At 33.9% G+C, this 18266-nt stretch overlaps 2 protein-coding genes and 1 long non-coding RNA gene across 5 annotated transcripts; 1 reads left to right on the top strand and 2 right to left on the bottom strand.

Moving 5' to 3' along the window:
• Positions 1-232: 232 nt before the first annotated feature.
• On the bottom strand, positions 233-8813 carry LOC109238230 (probable purine permease 9). Of its 3 annotated transcripts, XM_019404657.1 has the most exons (3): positions 8613-8813; positions 7182-8191; positions 233-489 (listed from the first exon to the last, which is right to left on the bottom strand). In XM_019404657.1, the coding sequence occupies exons 1-3, from the start codon at positions 8662-8664 to the stop codon at positions 307-309; spliced, it is 1245 nt and encodes a 414-aa protein (XP_019260202.1). In that variant the 5' UTR covers positions 8665-8813; the 3' UTR covers positions 233-306. The 3 variants fall into 3 exon arrangements, with proteins under 3 accessions (XP_019260202.1, XP_019260203.1, XP_019260201.1); XM_019404658.1 differs by lacking the exons at positions 7182-8191; positions 8613-8813 and adding an exon at positions 2153-2283 and having other exon boundaries at positions 233-1499; XM_019404656.1 differs by lacking the exon at positions 233-489 and having other exon boundaries at positions 6880-8191; positions 8613-8807.
• Positions 8814-10266: 1453 nt separating this feature from the next.
• Positions 10267-12562, top strand: LOC109238229. Its single transcript, XR_002069714.1, has 3 exons — positions 10267-10434; positions 10571-11707; positions 11823-12562. It is a non-coding gene; the product is annotated as an uncharacterized LOC109238229 (long non-coding RNA).
• Positions 12563-15774: 3212 nt separating this feature from the next.
• LOC109238228 (probable purine permease 9) lies at positions 15775-17429 on the bottom strand. The gene is made up of 2 exons (XM_019404655.1): positions 17147-17429; positions 15775-17047 (listed from the first exon to the last, which is right to left on the bottom strand). The coding sequence occupies exons 1-2, from the start codon at positions 17181-17183 to the stop codon at positions 15891-15893; spliced, it is 1194 nt and encodes a 397-aa protein (XP_019260200.1). The 5' UTR covers positions 17184-17429; the 3' UTR covers positions 15775-15890.
• Between the last annotated feature and the right edge of the window lie 837 nt (positions 17430-18266).

The following is an 18266-nucleotide window of genomic DNA, read 5'->3' as shown; positions in this document are numbered from 1 at the left end:
TGTCTTTTTTATAAAGTGAAACTTGAAATTAGAATAGTAATATGGTAACTAATAATGCTGAACTCATACCGCATATGTTGATACTTTTGGAAGAACTTTCTATACATTAATTAGTCACCACTTTGAACAAAAGCATAAAACTTCACATGCATTTGTAATTCCTGTGCTTACAGGGCGGAGCTAGAGACCCGTCTATGGGCTCTGCCGAATTTATTAGCTTTTGCTCAAGCAAGAACAAACAACTTCAATCATTTTTTAATAGAAATACTAATTAAGATAGGTTTAACTCATCTAAAGAAAAACAGCCTAGCTAATCTCTGTAGAATGTTCTTTGCACGTCACACCACTATCATCTAGAGATTCTTCGGATGCTCCATTGCAGTTTAAAAGTTTAGCCTTGTGTTTTTTCTCATCAAGGTACTGCTGATAAGCATAAGAAGAAAATCCCCAAATAGCCAAAACAATAGAAATTGCTTTCACCCCACTCATCTTGTCATGAAAAATAATAACAGCTAGGATTGGGTCTAGAGGCGTACCCAAAGTGGAAATCACATTGGCAAAGACAGCAGATACCTTCATAATCAACCCAAGAAGACTATAGGTGTAAAGTTGCCAACACAAACTTATCCAAAATAATATCATGATATAAGACAATTTTCCAAGCTCGAAATCTTGCATCTCTGCCTTCAACTTCCTCCAGTCTTTACTTGCGAACAGGCCAATGAGAATTAGACACGTCGCGAAAAATGATTGACAGATAATGACGTCCATGATATCTCTCAATGTATTCTTTTTTAGGATCTTTCTGAAAATTAGCTCTGTTGTGGCTAATAGTAAACCAAAACCAGCTGAAGCAATTAATGTGCATACAAACCCTATCACGTAATTTCGCTTCCCTTGAGATGACGATTCATCCGTTTTGTTTGAAGAGTCATCAGGTTGTATTGCCAAGAGAATAGAGGAAATGGTTAGGAGAAAAACAGAATTGGACACAAAAGGTGTAAGTTTTTCTAGTCTCATGGAAAGTGAGAACAAGACACTGAAACCTAATTGACTTGAGGAAATTAGAGAATAAGTTGAGGCTGGGAGGTATAAAAGACCAATTGAATACAAAACACAGCCTCCTCCAAGTAAAAATCCAAGAAAGACAGAGATTGATAACAAGACCATTATAGAAGGAGATTTTGTGTCATCGTTAATGTGTCTTAACGTTGGTCCTTCTTCTTCTTTAGGGGTTCTTTTTGTCCAAAATATCATGGGAATTAGAAGAATGGGAAAACCTACAGTTTGAGTAAGTGAAGACAACCACGTACTGTTTCCGCCTTTGTTGTAATACAACTTTCCAAGTATTGTAGCTACTGACTGGCTAGCCAGGACAATGATGGTGTGGATGCCTATCTCGAGCCATTTCTTGTATTTTCCTGCCTTCGGAGTCGATGGTTGATGTTCAACAATTGAAGTGATTTCCATGATTTTCGTTTCTTCTGTTTCTTCTTGGACTGTCAATCGGCAAAAAGATCAAAGTTAGCTAGCGTCTTTTCTTCCACCATGCACCTTGTATAGTTTCAGCAGCACACACAAGTCTCACTCTCTTTCACACACAGGCACACACACATATATATTTTTGGAGAAAATGTCCAAATAATCTACCCGTTTACTGTACAAAATATTTTAACTTTACTATGTTATACGTTTTGGTCGTTCATACCTTGGTTCATAAGCAAAACATCCCGTATTTGTCCTTAATGGAGCTTCAGGTAGGCTTGGTGGATTCATACATGTTCAAGTATACGAAAAAAATGTGTAGATTTAGCCCTCTGCTTTATTAACTACGATTGAAAACTAGCATGTGCGGTTATACTTCTGTTAGGGTCCATGCTGGAGCTCCGTTACAATCAAGGCAAGTATGAAACAATTTGCTGGCAAAAAGGTATAAACAGCTGAAGTATAACGGAGGATAAATTAAGACATTTTGCATAGTTGAGGAGTATTTTTTACCATTTTCTTCGCTTTAAAAAATTGTTGTTACCTTTGTCTACTTCAAAATCACTTTCCGTAAAACAACATAGAGAAGGAGTTTAAGAAATTTAAGGTCAAAACAAGAAGAAAGGTCAAGGTGAGAAGATGACTTAAAGGATGTGAGCAATCTTACTCGTAATATCTAGCTGCTTTTCTGCAACAATTCCCATGGCAAACACATACGTAGAAGAACTCCGACTTCTGACTTAACTAATTTCGCTAGCTGGTGGACACTATATCTTTCTATGGATTTGAAGAAAAATTAGAATCTCATGTTAGGATTCTGATGGCTTAATATAGTTGCATGTGAAGGTTGAGGTGGGCTGTAGGAGAGGGGGTGATGAGATGGATAATAATAGTAAAAAAAGAAAAAGGTGATAGAAATTATTTCTAAATAATTTGAACGGTTTTTGTCGTTGTTCTCCGATTCAATTTACCGTTTTCTAGTTTTGCACAATGTGTTTAGCTTCGATAATTGAAGGAATGGTCTTAACTTGGATAACTCGTTGAAGGTGAAAAAGACAACTCTATATAAGTTCGGACAAAGGTCTGACGATGGAGCAAGTAAAGTTTGCTCTTTATTAGATTTTAGGAAGTATATAATGGAATAATTCCAAGTATTTACTAGTATGAATTAAATAAGGTTGAATGATATAAACCTGGACAAAGGAAATAAACAAAAAATGGACCTTCTCCTTAGCAAAATTCTTTTTTCCCTACAGGATTGCAGAAGATTACAAGCAAGAAGACTCTTTGCTAAATTATCTTTTTCACGTATAAACTACTCCCTCAGTTTATACAGCGCACTAGGAGTACAAGATTCACGCTACTTTACTTTTTGTGTGAATTGAAACACAATTATTTCTAACTTTTTGAAATAAATTTACATATATGGAATACTCTAATTTACAAGTCACAATAATAATACTCTAATTTAAGATATTTAAGAAATGCTTGAAAAAGATAGATTAATTAAATAGTATATAAAATTGGGGAATTGTTGCTCCCAAACGCACACGCAAGTATACGTGGTCGACAAGTAATACAATGATAAGTTGAGTGTCGAACCCACAGAGACTTGTGTAAACTACTCACGGAATTACTAAAATTGCTATTCAGTCCAGCTAAAATCAAAGTCCAATAATATTATTGTATTATACTACGATATAAGTAATAACTAAATTATCAAGTAACGAATTGATTGTTGTGTATTCAGTAGAGATAAGTATTCCAGGGTTGTGATCGATTCACCATTCGTATTGTGTTCTAATTAACTCTCCCTTTCATATAATTCACTCATGGTTGCTGATTAATCGATAAATGCTCTCATAGCCTTCTCCCGAAGTACTACTCACCTATTCTCAATAGATTAACGCCTATATTCCTATTAAATCAATCTATTAAGAACGCATTAAGATTACGATATTTAATTAAGCACGGTGACTAGGTATATTCCTATCCTAACCACAAATCCGCTCCCCCTAAGGGTTAAGAGCATGCTCTCTTCAATTCTTCTCTAATCTAAATATGGCTTCCCAAGCATAGCATAGATAGTAAATAGAACCTAACTGTTGGCCAGACAATTAAGCAATTAAACACAGAATTGAAGAAACAACCATATACTGGTGAATTATAATCAAGGTCAAGCTAATATCAAACAACAATATTCATGGCTAAATCACAACCCCAGAATAGTGGGTGTTTAGCCACTCATACTAGTGTTCATCACAATAAGGTTCAATTTCATCACAATTAGCAAAAACCAAGGGAAGAAAAGAAGAACTTGATGATCAAAATCTCTGCCTTGCCTCTTGCCTCTCTATTCCTTCACTAGCCTATGAAAACCTTGATAGATAATCCTTGGGCGAGCTTGACTTTATATAGGTTAAGTGGGATTTCCTCCAGATTCCCAATTATGCCCCTAAGCAATGCTTCCCGGAATTTGGACTAGCGCGGTCGCGCATATGGGCGCGCATCTGACCGCGCTAGTTGGCATACGTTCTGTTTAGGGCGCGCTAAAATTAGCGTGGGCGCGCACCTGGGCGCGCTAGCCCAGATCCTTACTTCCTTGATTTTTTTCCTCGTCTTCGTGCGTACTCAGCTCCGAGGGGTTGTCTTTGCTCTAAAGTAGTTCCAATCACCTCTTTAAGGCATCACATAGGCTCCTCATCCTGCAATGTATGCAATTCACAATTAGAGTCCATTTTTAATCAATTAACCACATTATGACATCGGAATATAACTAAGCGGGAGCATAAACAATCGCCAAATTACCTAGATTTAGCCTCTTATCAGGAATCTACACAAAATATCCATAAAACCTAAACTAATTATCTACCCTCAAACTAATTACAAAGACTACTCATACGATTAAAAGTAATTATCCGCCCCTTCACCTATCTTCTGCCAAGGCATTGCATTCATAAATCACAACGTCATTGTTGCTATGACCATTTTCCCCCATTTCTCACATATGTGCTTAACTCATTATTTAGTACAATTATTTATAGAGAATATGGAGAAATCACTACTTTCCTAACATATATGATGAACATATTTTCTTTTTGTGGATTCTCACAGGGAATGGTCTGAGCTTAAGCATTTATACTTGTAGTCCGCCATTGTTGAGCTTGAAGCTTTTGAATTGAAATTTTAACATTAAGATTTCTTGTTTGATTCAAAGTAGATATTTTAACAAGTTGTTTATAGTATCTTTAGAAAGTTCATACCGGAGATTTTTGGAGATCTGTTATTAGAAAAAATCAAATGCACAATTAAAGGATCTTGAAGCTGGAAACTCATGTAGTGGGCTTGTTGAGTTTGTAGCTGTTTGATCTGATTTTGCTTGGGGTTTGTTTGAAATGTTAATTAAAAGTTGTAGCAAAAGCTTGAGCCAATTTGGTGGAGATTTTGCAGTAGAGTTGTGAAATTTAGGTTGAAATTAAGTTGAACTAGCGAAGAAGGTGGATTTGTACTGTATAACAAAATGGTATACATGTATACCACTTTAGTATATTATACAATTTATTCGAACAGTATACTCGTATAATATATAGTATAGTATAATAGTATACCATTATAATTTGGTCATTTTTAAATTTATTGAAAATTTTTATTGGAATTTTTTAAAATGTTTAATGGAGTTTCCACGCCTTTTTCAAAATTTTATTAAACAAAAATATTTACTTTTAAATGTTGAATGAAGGTTATGGCTAAAGTTGAGCCAATTTGGTGGATTTTTCGCACTAAAGTTATGAAATTTGGGTTGAAATTGAGTTGAACTTGCAAAAATGATGAATTTATATTATATACCAAAATAGTATACATGTACACCGGTTTAGTATCATAGAGGACTGCGCTCTTTTTTGTATTAATAAACCATACCTATATCATGTCAGTAATGATATATACCATATGGGTATCATAGTGAACTTGTCTTCTATGATACCCTCTTAGTATATGATATATAATAGGTTGGTATTTTTTTCATTGGAACCTTTTTCAATGTTCCAATAGAGTTTTCATGCTTCTTTTTTTTTTTTTTAATTTTTTCTTAAACAAAAATACTTAGTTTGAAATGTTGAATGGAGGCCGTGGCTAAATTTTGAGCTAATTTGGTGGAGATTTTGCACTAGAGCTACGAAGTTTGGGTTGAAATAATATTGAGGTAGCGAAGTAGATGAATGGTATACTTGTATATCGGTTTGGTATCATAGAGGACTGGGCTCTTTTTTGAAGGAATTAACTAGACCTCTGTCTTGTCAGCATATAATATATACCATGTGGGTATCATATGAAAAAAATAGTGAATGAATGTTTACTATATTAGTTATATTTTATTGTTGTATAAAATAAAGAAGAATAAAGAAAGAGAGCAAAGAAAAGTGTATGTGTTAGAAAAAAAAAAAGAAAAAAAAAAGAGTTAAATGAAATTAGAAAAGAAATCAAGAAAAATGTACAAAAGGAAAGAAATAAAATAAAAATAAAGGAGCCAAAATTGAGTAATTAATCAAATTATGATTAAAAAAAAGAAAATAAAAACAATATGATTGAAAAAACATAACAGAAAGGGAGAAAGAGCAAAAATAACGAAAAAGAAACGGAGAAAAAAGAGTCAATTACCCATAAAAACTACAATGGGTAGGACGGATAATTAGTTTAATGGGTACAAAAATAAATGGGTAGGCAAGATAATTAATTTGATTTGTATGGGTAAAGCTCTAAAACTGAATAATACAAAATTACAAAGGCTTTTGTTCAATGAACTTATGGGGTGCCTTGTGAACTCGGGCTGCCCATTCACTTACTAGGGTGCAAATATAAGAAGTGCATTGAAATAGTCTTCAATATAGTCTTGGTGAAGGAGTCACCACTTTGAACAAAAGCTTGAATTTTGACTTGAAAGTCCACATGCATCTGTTATTCCTGTGCTTACCATACTATTGCAATCCATATACTAAAGTAGTCCAATATCGGTCTCATTATTAATCATCTCCAAAATCCAAAGCCGTAATCAAAATAAAGAATCCCTGCTATTATTCCTAATTAAGCACACCTCCGCCTTCACCTCTACCGGATTAATTACCCAAAGTACCATCAATATTAAGCCATAAGAATAGTGTGATCTTGGAGCTTTCCAAGAAACTTGTAAACAGCAAATCTTATATATAGTCCTTCCTTTTGGCAAATTCAAGAGAGATTTATTATTTTCTTCCAAAATTACCTTTAGTATTAAGTACCCTCAAATTTTAATTTATTGGAGTTACAACTTTAAGTAACCATTAATTAACAAGAGTAATTTAGTAAAATAAACCCTTAATAAATGATTTTAAGTCAATAGAGGACCAGAAACGGAGAGAGTAATGGAACAATTATAATATATTACATATTGATAAAAGAAAATAACAGTAACAATCAACAGCAATCCTTTTCATAAAAATATTAGGTAATAGATTTTAATTTAAAAGAAAACAGCCTAGCTAATTAATAACTGTAGAATTTTCTTTGCACGTGAAATCACCTTCACCAACGAATTCTTCAGATGCTCCGTTGCAAATTGAAAGTTCAGCTTTGTGCTTTTGCTCATCAAGGTACTGCTGATAGGCATAAGAAGAAAATCCCCAAATAGCCAAAACAATAGAAATTGCTTTCACCCCACTCATCTTGTCATGGAAAATAATAACAGATAGGATCTGAATTAGAGGCGCACCCAAACTGGTAATCACATTGGCAAATACAGCAGATACCTTCATTATCAGACCAAGAAGACTATAGGAGTAAAGTTGCCAACACAAAATTATCCAAAATAATATCATGACATATGATACTTCTCCAAGCTCGAAATCTTGCATCTCTGCTTTCAACTTCCTCCACTCTCCACTTGCGAATAGTCCAATAAGGATGAGACACGTCGCGAAAAATGATTGACAAATAATGACATCCATGTTTTCTTTCAAACTATTCTTTTTTAGGAATTTTCTAAACATGAGCTCTGTTGTGGCTAATAGTAAACCAAAACCAGCTGAAGCAATTAGTGTGAATACAAACCCTAGCACATAATGATGCTTCAGTTGAGAAGACGATTCCGTTTTGCTTGAAGAGTCATGATCAGGTTGTAACGCCAAGAGAACAGAGGAAATGGTTAAGAGAAAAATAGAATTGGACACAAAAAATGTAATTTTTTGTAGTCTCATGAAGAGCGAGAACAAAACATTGAACCCTAATTGACTTGCGGAAATTAGAGAAAAAGTTGAGGTTGGGAGATGTAAAAGGCCTTTTGAATACAAAACACAGCCTACTCCCAGCAGAAAACCAAGAAAGGCATAGATTGATAACAACACCATTTTAGAAGGAGATTTTGCGTCAACGTCGTTGTGACTTACTATTCCTTCTAATTTTGGGGTTTTGATTTTATTATTATTCGAAATGATCATTGGAATTAGAAGAATGGGAAAACCTATAGTTTGAGTAAGTGAAGCTAACCACGTACTTCTTCCGCCTTTGTCGTAATACAACTTTCCAAGTATTGTAGCTACTGACAGACTAGCCAGGACAATGAAGGCGTGGATCCCTACTTCGAGCCACCTCTTGTATTTACCAGCAGTCAAAGTCAATGACTCAGGTTCAACAATAATTTTCTCCAAGTTTTGCATTTCTTCAGTTTCTTCTTGGACTGTGAATAAACCAAAAGATCAAAGTTAGCTAGCGTCTTTTCTTCCAAATTATTTATTTCACCAACATACACAAGTAAAAGAAAATGCCCATATACATACAATAACTTGTTATGAGTTTAAGTTTCATGCGGCAGTGTGTAAATTTTTAATATTATCAGGTTACGTTGACATATCATAAAAGTATGTACTTACGTAATAAGCCTGATATGATAACCTTAAAAATAGAATAATAATAATCTGTCATATCGAGTTAAATTGTACAAATTAAATAGTGCATACTTTTAGGGTATATGACTTAAATCCATTTTTTTTTTATTGTCATTGTCTATCAACTTCAAGTCTTCAACGTCACTTACCCTCAGATAAAAAGAAAAAGAAACTAGTGAAGGAAGTTAAATTAAAACAATAAGGGAAACTTACTGATGATTATATCCAGCTCCTTTTCTTGAACATTACTTCCCATAGCAAACATGTAGAAGTACTTCGACTTATGAAGTAACTCTCGCTACCTGGTTGAATTAAACTATTTGTTTAGACTTGCTTTCTATGGATTTGAATAAAAGGTTGAATCTCATGTTAGGATTCTGATGGCTTATTATATAATTGCATGTGAAGGTTGAGGTGGGTCGTAGGAGTGGGGTACTGGGGTGGATACGAGTAAAAATGAAAGAAATTACATCAAATTAATTTGAACGTCTTTTGTCATTCTTCTCCAATGCAATTCATCACTTTCTAATTTTAGCAAAAAGTGTTAATCGCCTACCTTTGATTATTGAAGGAATAGTCCTAACTTGGTTACATGTTGAAGGTGAAAAGGACGATCTATATAAGTTCAAACAAAAGATCTGACGATGGAGCAAGTAAATTTTGCTCCTATTTATATTTTAGAAAGTAAATAATGGAATTCCTTCAATCACAATAATTTTTTGCCTGAAGATAAGAAATAATACAACGTACATTGAATGCCATGGATCCAAATGATTTCTTGTTCTCAATATGACAGCAAAATATCTTAGTAAAGTTATTTATGATTTAAATGAGGTTGAATATGACGAAATAAACCTGGACGGAGGATATATTAACAAAAATGGACCTTTCCACTTTAATGATTTTTTAGGCTTGTAAGATATTAAATGGAAGGAGAGACTACGCTAGGAAAGAAATTATCTTTTACTCCCTCCGGTCCAAAATAAGTGATTTTTTAGCTTTTTTTTGTGGTATAAAATAAGTGATTTTTTCAGATTTCAAGAATGAATTAATTTTTTTTCCTACATTGCCCTTGGAGTAAACAGTGTTGGAGTATGTGTTAGGAGTATTTATGTGAAGAGATAGTAAAGGTTAACATGGTCAATTTCATTGCTAATTAATGTTATAAGGTGGATTTTTTAATCTGTGTAAAAATATTTAAAAAATCACTTATTTTGGACCGGTGGGAGTAGTAACTTATATAAACTACTCTCTCCTCCCATTTTATGTAGCTGGTTCGGACAACAGAATAAAATTACTTAAATATTGGGTGAACATAGACTATGATTCTTCGAGTTAATTGAAATAAAATTTATTACATACAAAGGTACTATAAGTCACAATAATTAATAGTAATTCAAATTATTCAAAAAGTACTTGAAAAAAATAGTTCCAATTCCTTCAACCTGCTCTTATCAGTTTCTGTTCTAACTGTTAGATGAAATGACAAAGAAAATGGAAAAATAAATAGAGAAGAAAGATTTCTGAATATAATAACGTAGGAAGATTGACCGATTCTAATCTTTGCCTTGAAATTCTTTCAGAGTTTTCAGGAGAGTATTGTTTTCATGTTCTTATGTACTTGGGAAAGAAAATTATAAGGAAGAAATTAGAAATTCCTAAGATTAAGTCTCCTTTTATCTTTCTAAAGTGACATGACTATACAGTGAGTTTTACAACACAACGATTGAGTCTTTCCTTTTATCATTTTACATTATATATATTTACTGCATTTGTTTATGTATTAGAATATTGATTTTGACTTTAGCCCACATGGGCGTCCCAGACAGTATTCATTCAATAACAATACTCTGTTTCTTTCTAAACTTACTCCTGCCGACCAAGAGCAACTCCTTTGTCAACTAAAAGAAGAAAAAGAGTACCAACTACTTTGATAATTGTACTTCTCCTTTTGCTTGAAGAGTAGAGAATCTTGACAAATCTGAAGTATCATTTTCAATGGGAGAAGCTCAAGAGAAGCAACTCAATATTTCTCGTAAGTTTTTTCACATTTTTGTAGTCAAACCCTCAGCTTTCTTGATCTCCTTTTCTTTTTGTTCATCATCTTTTATGAAATCCCACTAATTAAGATTATTTACATTTTAATTTGCATATTAATTCATACTATATAGTTAAAGAAGAAGCTAAGGAAGCTGATCATACGGAGAATATTAATGCAAATGTTTTCCCTCAATCGTGGTGCGCAAAATATAACAAGTGGATTGAAATATTCTTCAATATAGTATTGGTCCTGACTTGCCAATCCGCTGCTACACTCCTTGGCGAACTTTACTACAGAGAGGGTGGTAAAACCACATGGTTGGTTTCACTTCTGCAAAATGGTGGATTTCCATTACTTCTCCCCATTTATTTCCTGAATAAAATTCCTAAAAAATGTACTCCTACTAGTGATGATGAAAACAACACGAGCAGTGGTATATCTATTTGGAAGTAATTATCGGTATACGTCTTTCTGGGTACTTTATTGGGTGGATGTTGTATGTTGAGTGCTGTGGGCCTGTTATACCTTCCTGTTTCAACATTTTCCCTTATTAACACAACTCAATTGGGGTTCAACACCTTGTTCTCATTTTTCCTCAACTCTAAAAAAATAACTACCTATATAGCCAATTCTATATTCCTACTCACAATCTCCTCTATTCTTCTTGTGTTGCAACGTGATGACTCCTCTTCAGGCCATAACAAAGGCGGTAAACATTATATAATAGGGTTTATATGTAAGCTATTTGCCTCAGCAGGTTATGCATTGTTGTTATCATTCACAGAGCGCGTATTCAGGAACATCATTAAAAAACGCACAATGAAAGAAGTAATAAACTTAGTGATTTGGCAATCGTTTTTCGCCACTTTTGTCATTCTCATTGGCCTTTTCGCGAGCGGAGGATGGAAAGGTCTTAAAACAGAGATGCAGGAATACAAGCTAGGGAAATTGTCCTATGTTATGACATTGGTATGGAATGCTTTGTGTTGGCAGATTTATACAATTGTTGTTCTCAGCTTAATTACGAAGGTATCTGCCCTATTTGCCAATGTCATTACTGCATTGACTATACCTCTTATTCCAATTCTTGCTGTTATTATATTCCATGAGAAGATGAGTGGGGTGAAGGCTGTTTCCATGATTTTGGCCATTTGGGGATTTTTATCTTATGCTTATCAGCAATATCTTGATGAACTAAAGCTCAAAGCTGATATGTCAAAGGCCAATGAAGAATCTGAAGTTTCCCTTGTTGAACAAGGATGAATTGGTGAGACAGCATACTGTCATTGTTATTCCCTCATTATGATCGATTTCTTAGCTATTGTCTATGTTAGCATTTTCACACTATTACTTTAATTTTCTCTGTGCATAAATATATGCAGGGCCGAAGCTACGTTGATCCAAGGGTGGTCAACTGAACATCCTTCGCCGAAAAATCATACTACTACGTATAAGGTAAAATATTACTGTTACTGATTAAAAATAGACTTTGAACACACTTGCATAGCCAACTGGCAAAGGGTATTCAAAATTTGAACACTCTTATTAAATTTCCTAGCTTCGCCACTGAATATACGTATACAATTGAGAAAATATTTAATTGCAGGCTGTTACTGCAGTGTTCTTGAAGCTTTAGTTTGTCCCTGAAAGTGGGTACACGGCCGCTTAAATCTTATAAGTGCTTATAAAACTCTACATGCAAACGTTGAGAATCATTAATATATTATCGTACACGTCAATCTGATGATAGTAAAGACAAATTATGAAAATAAAATTGGATTCTACTGGTTTCCAAATCACATGCTCTATCGACTTGGTAAACGCGGAAAGGACAAATTAAGTAATTAAAAAAGGCTTCGCAGCCGTAGTATCACTTTTAAATCTTGTTTTTTTTATTTGTAAACAAAATCATTAAGTGTATTTTTTTCAAACCACGCTTAATTTGCATATGAGGCCATCTTTATGACGATGCCCTTCCTTTCGAGCATTATGTTATTAGGTGTTTGTCCAGATTTTCTTACCATAATTAGTTTTTCTATTTTATGACGGAAAGGACAACATATTTACCATAATTGGATTTTTCTTTTTCAATAAGGAAAATATAATTCTTCCATATTTGGCTAGTCCCTTTTCTTGTAGGAAAATGTTTGGAGTTCTATAAATTGAAGAAGATCCGTCCTTCTCATTCAGTAGCATCCACAATGCAGCCCTATGGGGTTTGAGAGTCGTGTTTAGGGGGAGAACTTTACGGGACAAGTGTTAGTAAGTCACTTGTATTTGCCTCTTCGTGAGGTTGTTCTCTCGATATTTTGTACTCTCTTTTTGTATAGTGGATTGCTCATCTCTGCCCGTGAATGTAGGTCAGTTGACCGAACCACGTTTAATGTTTGTGTTTCGTTTGGTATATTTCTCTTTTATTGTATAATTTATCGTTGTTCAATATTTGCTTCGCTAGATTCTGCATGACACTTGATATTTTCAATCCTAACATATGTAGACATTAGTAGATATCATTCCTCCTCTTATACTTGTTGATTTAAGCTTTAATTTTACCAGCTTCTTGACCTACAAAAGTTGGACAGGATTACTCCTTTTATATTTTAAAGCTAACATAAAGTGGTCCCTCTATCTGTTGGTTAAAACTAAAAGGTACTCTCTTTTTAAAAAAGAATGAATCTATTTTCTTTTGGAAACTTACACAGATGTCCCAAATAAATCTCAACTTACCAACCTCTAATCATTAGTCATAGACTTACCAAAACTAGCCAACAAAAATTGAAAAACCAAATAATAGGGTTCTTTCTCTCAAAGAATCACATGCAAAAATCACCTTCCATATTTTTAAGCGTGATTAGCAACATTAGATACAAGACGGAAAGGAAATTTCATGGACGGGGTAGCAAATAAGGTGATGAAATACAAAAATCTATACAATATTCTAAAAATCTAAACAAAAAAGGAACTTTTTCAATGGGTATAGTTGAAATTCATTGAAAATATATAGATAAGTCAATATACAAAATTTGAGGAAGATTGGAGGTGATTTGGACTAGTTTTGTATCAAAATTCGTAATTAAATCGAGTTCAAAAAAGTCTTCTGCGACATATGTATCACGCATGTATCACACATACAGGTATACATGGATATACATGTGATACACAATTGATACAAATATGATACATATGTGATACACAAATGATACACAGTGTGATACACATATCATTTTTTTTATGTTCAGCTTTTACTTCGAATTTTCAATTCAAACCACCTCAAAACTTCACCAAATCATCCCAAAACTGAGATTCAAACTCCTTAAGTTGTGCCCAATCTATTCTAATAACACCCACTCAAAATAAAGCAAAAATTTGATATTTTTTGCTACAAATAGCTAATTGGCTAATTTGGCTAATATTAGTAATATTTTATCAATTGGCCAATTTTTGTAATGAGCTACTTATAAATGGACATAGCTAGTAATTTCCCTTTTCTTTTTAGTCAATTTAAGAAAGAATGAACTTTTTTAAATTTGGAAATAATTTAACTTTAAAATTCTCCTTTTACCCTTAATGAAATTATTTATAGCCATACAAATATCTATGGGTTGTTTTAAATCAATAAATGTCAAATAGGTTCAAATAAATTGATACAAAGGGATATTCAACTTGTAGTTGATAACTACTTACTTTATTCCTTACCCGCAATAGTTGTTTGTAAAAGATACTACTATTAGACTATAAACATATAATATGTGGTCTACACTGCATTCATGACAGTCTGGATCCATTACATAATCAAAACCTCCAAAAAATTCAAGCCCACGATTGGGACAGAATAATGGGAAAGGATATTGTATAGCCGCTCTTAAAATAATAGCTAAAAAATGTATATTTTTTGTATATATATACATTTTGTATGTTATATACAAATTTTATACACTTTTTTAACTACCAAATGTAAATAGTTCTGGCACGGGCTAAAAATGAAAAAAGCCGCAAACTAATGGTGCTCGTAAAAGTTTTTTGGTCTATATCCCATGATTGTTATAGTTCCGTTCGTGTTTTTCAGGCAGAGACGACTATATTCGAACTTACGTATGTCCAAGTGTTTAGCTCATGAGTGTCATGCAAATCGTGCGTCTAAAACATTCATTTATAAAATATTGAACATCCCTACTTAAACTGTACTGAAATATCTATGACAACTTGACAAGGATCTACCCTCTATATGATTAAGCTATATTCCGTCATTCAATTATTCGATATAATAATAGGCATCAGTGGCGAAGCCAGAAATTTTTTCAAGGGTGTTCAAACTTGAAAGAAGTGAAAAAATTCTCCGATAAAGAGTGTTCCATATATATTATATACCTATAAAACCTAATATTTTACCTATATGCTCAGTGTTGTTTCCCGACGAAGGGTGGTCAAGTGACCACCCTTTCAGACATATGGCTTCACCCATGATAGGCATGTGCTAGCATTAGGTAGAAGATTAGACTACTACAGCGTTATTTTAATTGCATTAGGTTATGTTAGGAAGGGCCGAAAGGGTAGGGTATGCCTAACCCCTAGTCCTACCCAAATATAAGTGTTAATATCTACGAAAATGGATATATAGGGACATATACTTTAATTAAGTAAAGCAAGTTATTGATAGAAAATACGACAAGCAATTTGGTAAATCAATCTTCATACTCTATTATTCTTATTTGGAGTTTATCAAGACGTCTCTCTCGACAAATAACCGAATTAAGTTTCTTATGGGAAAGTATTCATTGCTTCCTCTGACAAATTTTGTTGAATGTCATTTAATGCACTTCAATTGGTTAACAAAACATGAAGAAAAAAAAATATATACTCTTATATAATATACATACGTGTACGTTGAAGAACAAAAACAAAAGTTTCAGTAATAACATAAGTCACAGCTAGTGGTGGAAGCTAGATTTCCGCTAAGGTAGTTCAAAAAAAAAAAAAAAAACTATGACAAGTGGGAATTGAACCAATAACCTCACAAAAGTTTTGAACCTCCTTGGAGCTATGTTTTTGGGTAGTGACAAGAGAATTCAAAATATAATATATAGAGTAACAAAATAGATTTTGTCTTAATTTTAACCCCCTTCGGCTCTCCTAAATCCATCCGCCCCTGGTCACAACAACTGACAAGTAGGTAATGGATGTCGAGAAATTAAACAAATTAAGAAAGTCTCCATCTTTAATGGGAGCGGCTAAAAATATATATATTTCTCATTAAATAAATTTTTTATCGGAAGTATTCATGGCATCCTATGACAAATTTTGCTGAATATCATGAATTTAATGTACTGAACTTGGTTTAACTAAAACATGGAAAAAAAGCTGCCATGAAGATAAATTAAGAAAGTGTCCATCATTTACACTAAAAGAAAATGAATAGAAAGCATGCTTTTCTACAATTAGTAAGTATTTAATTAAGTTGGACCACTTAATCCTCTTTCAACAAGTGAAACTTCAGATTCTTCTTTTTCCACAGACTTTTCAGCTTTGAGCTTTAATTCATCAAGATATTGCTGATAACCATAGGATAAAAATCCCCAAAGAGCCAAAATCATAGAAACAGCTTTCACCCCACTCATCTTCTCATCAAATATAATGACAGCAAGAACTGGAATTAAGGGCACACTTAATGTGGTAATCACATTAGCAAATAAAGCAGATACCTTCATAATCAAGCTGAGAAGTCCAATTGTGTAAATCTGCCAACACAATGCAGTCCATACTAAAGTCATAACATACGATACTTTTCCTAACATATATTCTTGCATCTCTGATTTCATCCATTTCCATTCTCCACTCGCGAACAGACCAATAAGAATCGCACACGTGGCGAAAAAAGATTGCCAAATCACTACGTTCATCACTTCTTTCATTGTACGTTTTTTCATAATTTTTCTAAAAATACGTTCAGTGGTGGATAACAACAACGCCATACCTGCTGAACCAAAAAGTGTGCATATAAATCCTATTGTATAACTCTTCCCTTTCGATGATTCGCCGTTGCCTGAAGAGGAATCAATAGGTTGAAACACGAGGAGAATTGAGGAGATTGTGAGTAAAATTATAGAATTGGCTATATAAGTAGTAATTTTTTGGGAATTGAGGAAAAATGAGAAGAGAGCATTGAACCCTAATTGGCTAGCGGATATTAAGGAAAATGTAGAAACAGGGAGGTGTAATAATCCGACAGCATTTAACATGCAACTTCCACCCAATAGTAAACCGACAAAAACATAGACAGATAAAAACATCCAAATTGATGGATTTTTGTTATTCCTTGCGTTGTTGTCGTCTTGAGTTTCTTCTCTTTTTTTCAAGAAGAGAATTGGGAAAAGTACTGGAAATCCACCAGTTTGTACAAGTGAATTCATCCAAGTGCTTTTTCCACCTTCTTTGTAGTAAAGCTCGCCGAGTAGTGTAGCAGCAGCTAGGCAAATTAGAACTAATAAAGAGTTGAAGCCTATTTCGAGCCACCTCTTGTATTTTGCACGCCACGAAGTCAATGATTGAGAGATAGTACTATTTGAACTATTCGCCATATAATCTGCTCCTTTATTAGCTTCCTCTTCAACTATATGAATTAGTGGCAAATAATAGTTTAAAAATTTAGGAAAACACAAACAAATAAACAAAAAAAGATGAACACTGAAGGAATGTGCAAAAATCTTACAAGAAATGTGGTGCTGCTTTTCTTGAGTTTCTCCCATTGAAAAATATACCAAAATTCCTCAGACTTCTTCGGCCTCGTGGAAGAAATTGTGAAAAATCTTACAAGAAATTATTATTATTATTATTTTTAGTAATAAATGTCTAAATATATGTGAAATAGTAGCAGTAAAGCACATCATCCGAGAAATGGATTATGAAAGTGTGGGGGTTCATTTATTTAGGGATGGGGTAGGTGAGTTGCGTTTGGAGTAGGTGGGGGATGTGAGAAGGTGTGAATGGTAGAGCAACAAAACAAACAGAGCAAATTATTATCTGTTGCCAATCATGAAATATGGGTGGTTTATTCACATTTCACAAAGTCACCTTTTCCACTTTATAGAAAGTTGGAAACGTGAAACTGTTTTATGCTATTCTTAGCTAATTTTGCCTGTTTAATTATTGGATTTAATTACTTCTATCTCTTTTATTAGATGTGTTTTGGTTTGATCAGACACCAATTTAAAATTGTAAAGCAAGACAATTTTGTGATAAAAGGGGTAGGGAGAAATATATACATCCCTAACCCATTACAAAGCGAATAATTAGCTCACAAAAAAATTTGCCTTATCGAACTTGGTTCTAATACTAGGCATCTGATTCTTGTCTAGTTGGAAAGGGCCTTTGGCACCTTTAGGGAGCTGTTGGAATGTAAAGAAGTATGATTCTTTAGAAGAAGTAGTTGCTAGCTTAGCTAGGTAATCCGCCACTTGATTAGCCTTCCTATAGCAGTGAACGACGTTAACATTGGCTTCCTGAATCATTCGTGAGGTACACTCCATGATGTTGTGACGATCCAAAGGGTCATCACCTGTTTTCTTACTCATCCCGTGCTTCCGAGGCCTCGAAAACCTCATTTAGGGTTGCCTCGATTTGGGTGCGCAGTTCGGGCGCGTAGCCGGAAAGCTTAAATATGAATTCTGTGTGACAAAAGCTAAATTTTGATATTAATATGAATATATTTGACTTCGGTCAACATTTTTGGTAAACGAACCCGGACCCGTAATTTGACGGTCCCGGAGGATCCACAGAAAAATATGGGACTCGGGCATATGCCCGGAGTCAAATTCCGAGGTCTAGAGCCC

The sequence above is a fragment of the Nicotiana attenuata genome, unplaced genomic scaffold (genome assembly GCF_001879085.1).
Source record: "Nicotiana attenuata strain UT unplaced genomic scaffold, NIATTr2, whole genome shotgun sequence".
NCBI classification, from domain to species: domain Eukaryota; kingdom Viridiplantae; phylum Streptophyta; class Magnoliopsida; order Solanales; family Solanaceae; genus Nicotiana; species Nicotiana attenuata.
This window is presented reverse-complemented; position numbering and strand designations above follow the sequence as displayed.

Coding starts and splice junctions, on each gene's coding strand:
- LOC109238228 (XM_019404655.1), bottom strand. CDS start 17,183: ATGGGAGAAACTCAAGAAAAGCAGCACCACATTTCTT. Junction 17,048..17,146: donor AAAGCAGCACCACATTTCTT/GTAAGATTTTTG, acceptor TAATTCATATAG/TTGAAGAGGAAGCTAATAAA.
- LOC109238230 (XM_019404657.1), bottom strand. CDS start 8,664: ATGTTTGCTATGGGAAGTAATGTTCAAGAAAAGGAGCTGGATATAATC. Junction 8,192..8,612: donor GGAGCTGGATATAATCATCA/GTAAGTTTCCCT, acceptor GTTTATTCACAG/TCCAAGAAGAAACTGAAGAA. Junction 490..7,181: donor TTATTATTTTCCATGACAAG/ATGAGTGGGGTG, acceptor TTTCATGACAAG/ATGAGTGGGGTGAAAGCAAT.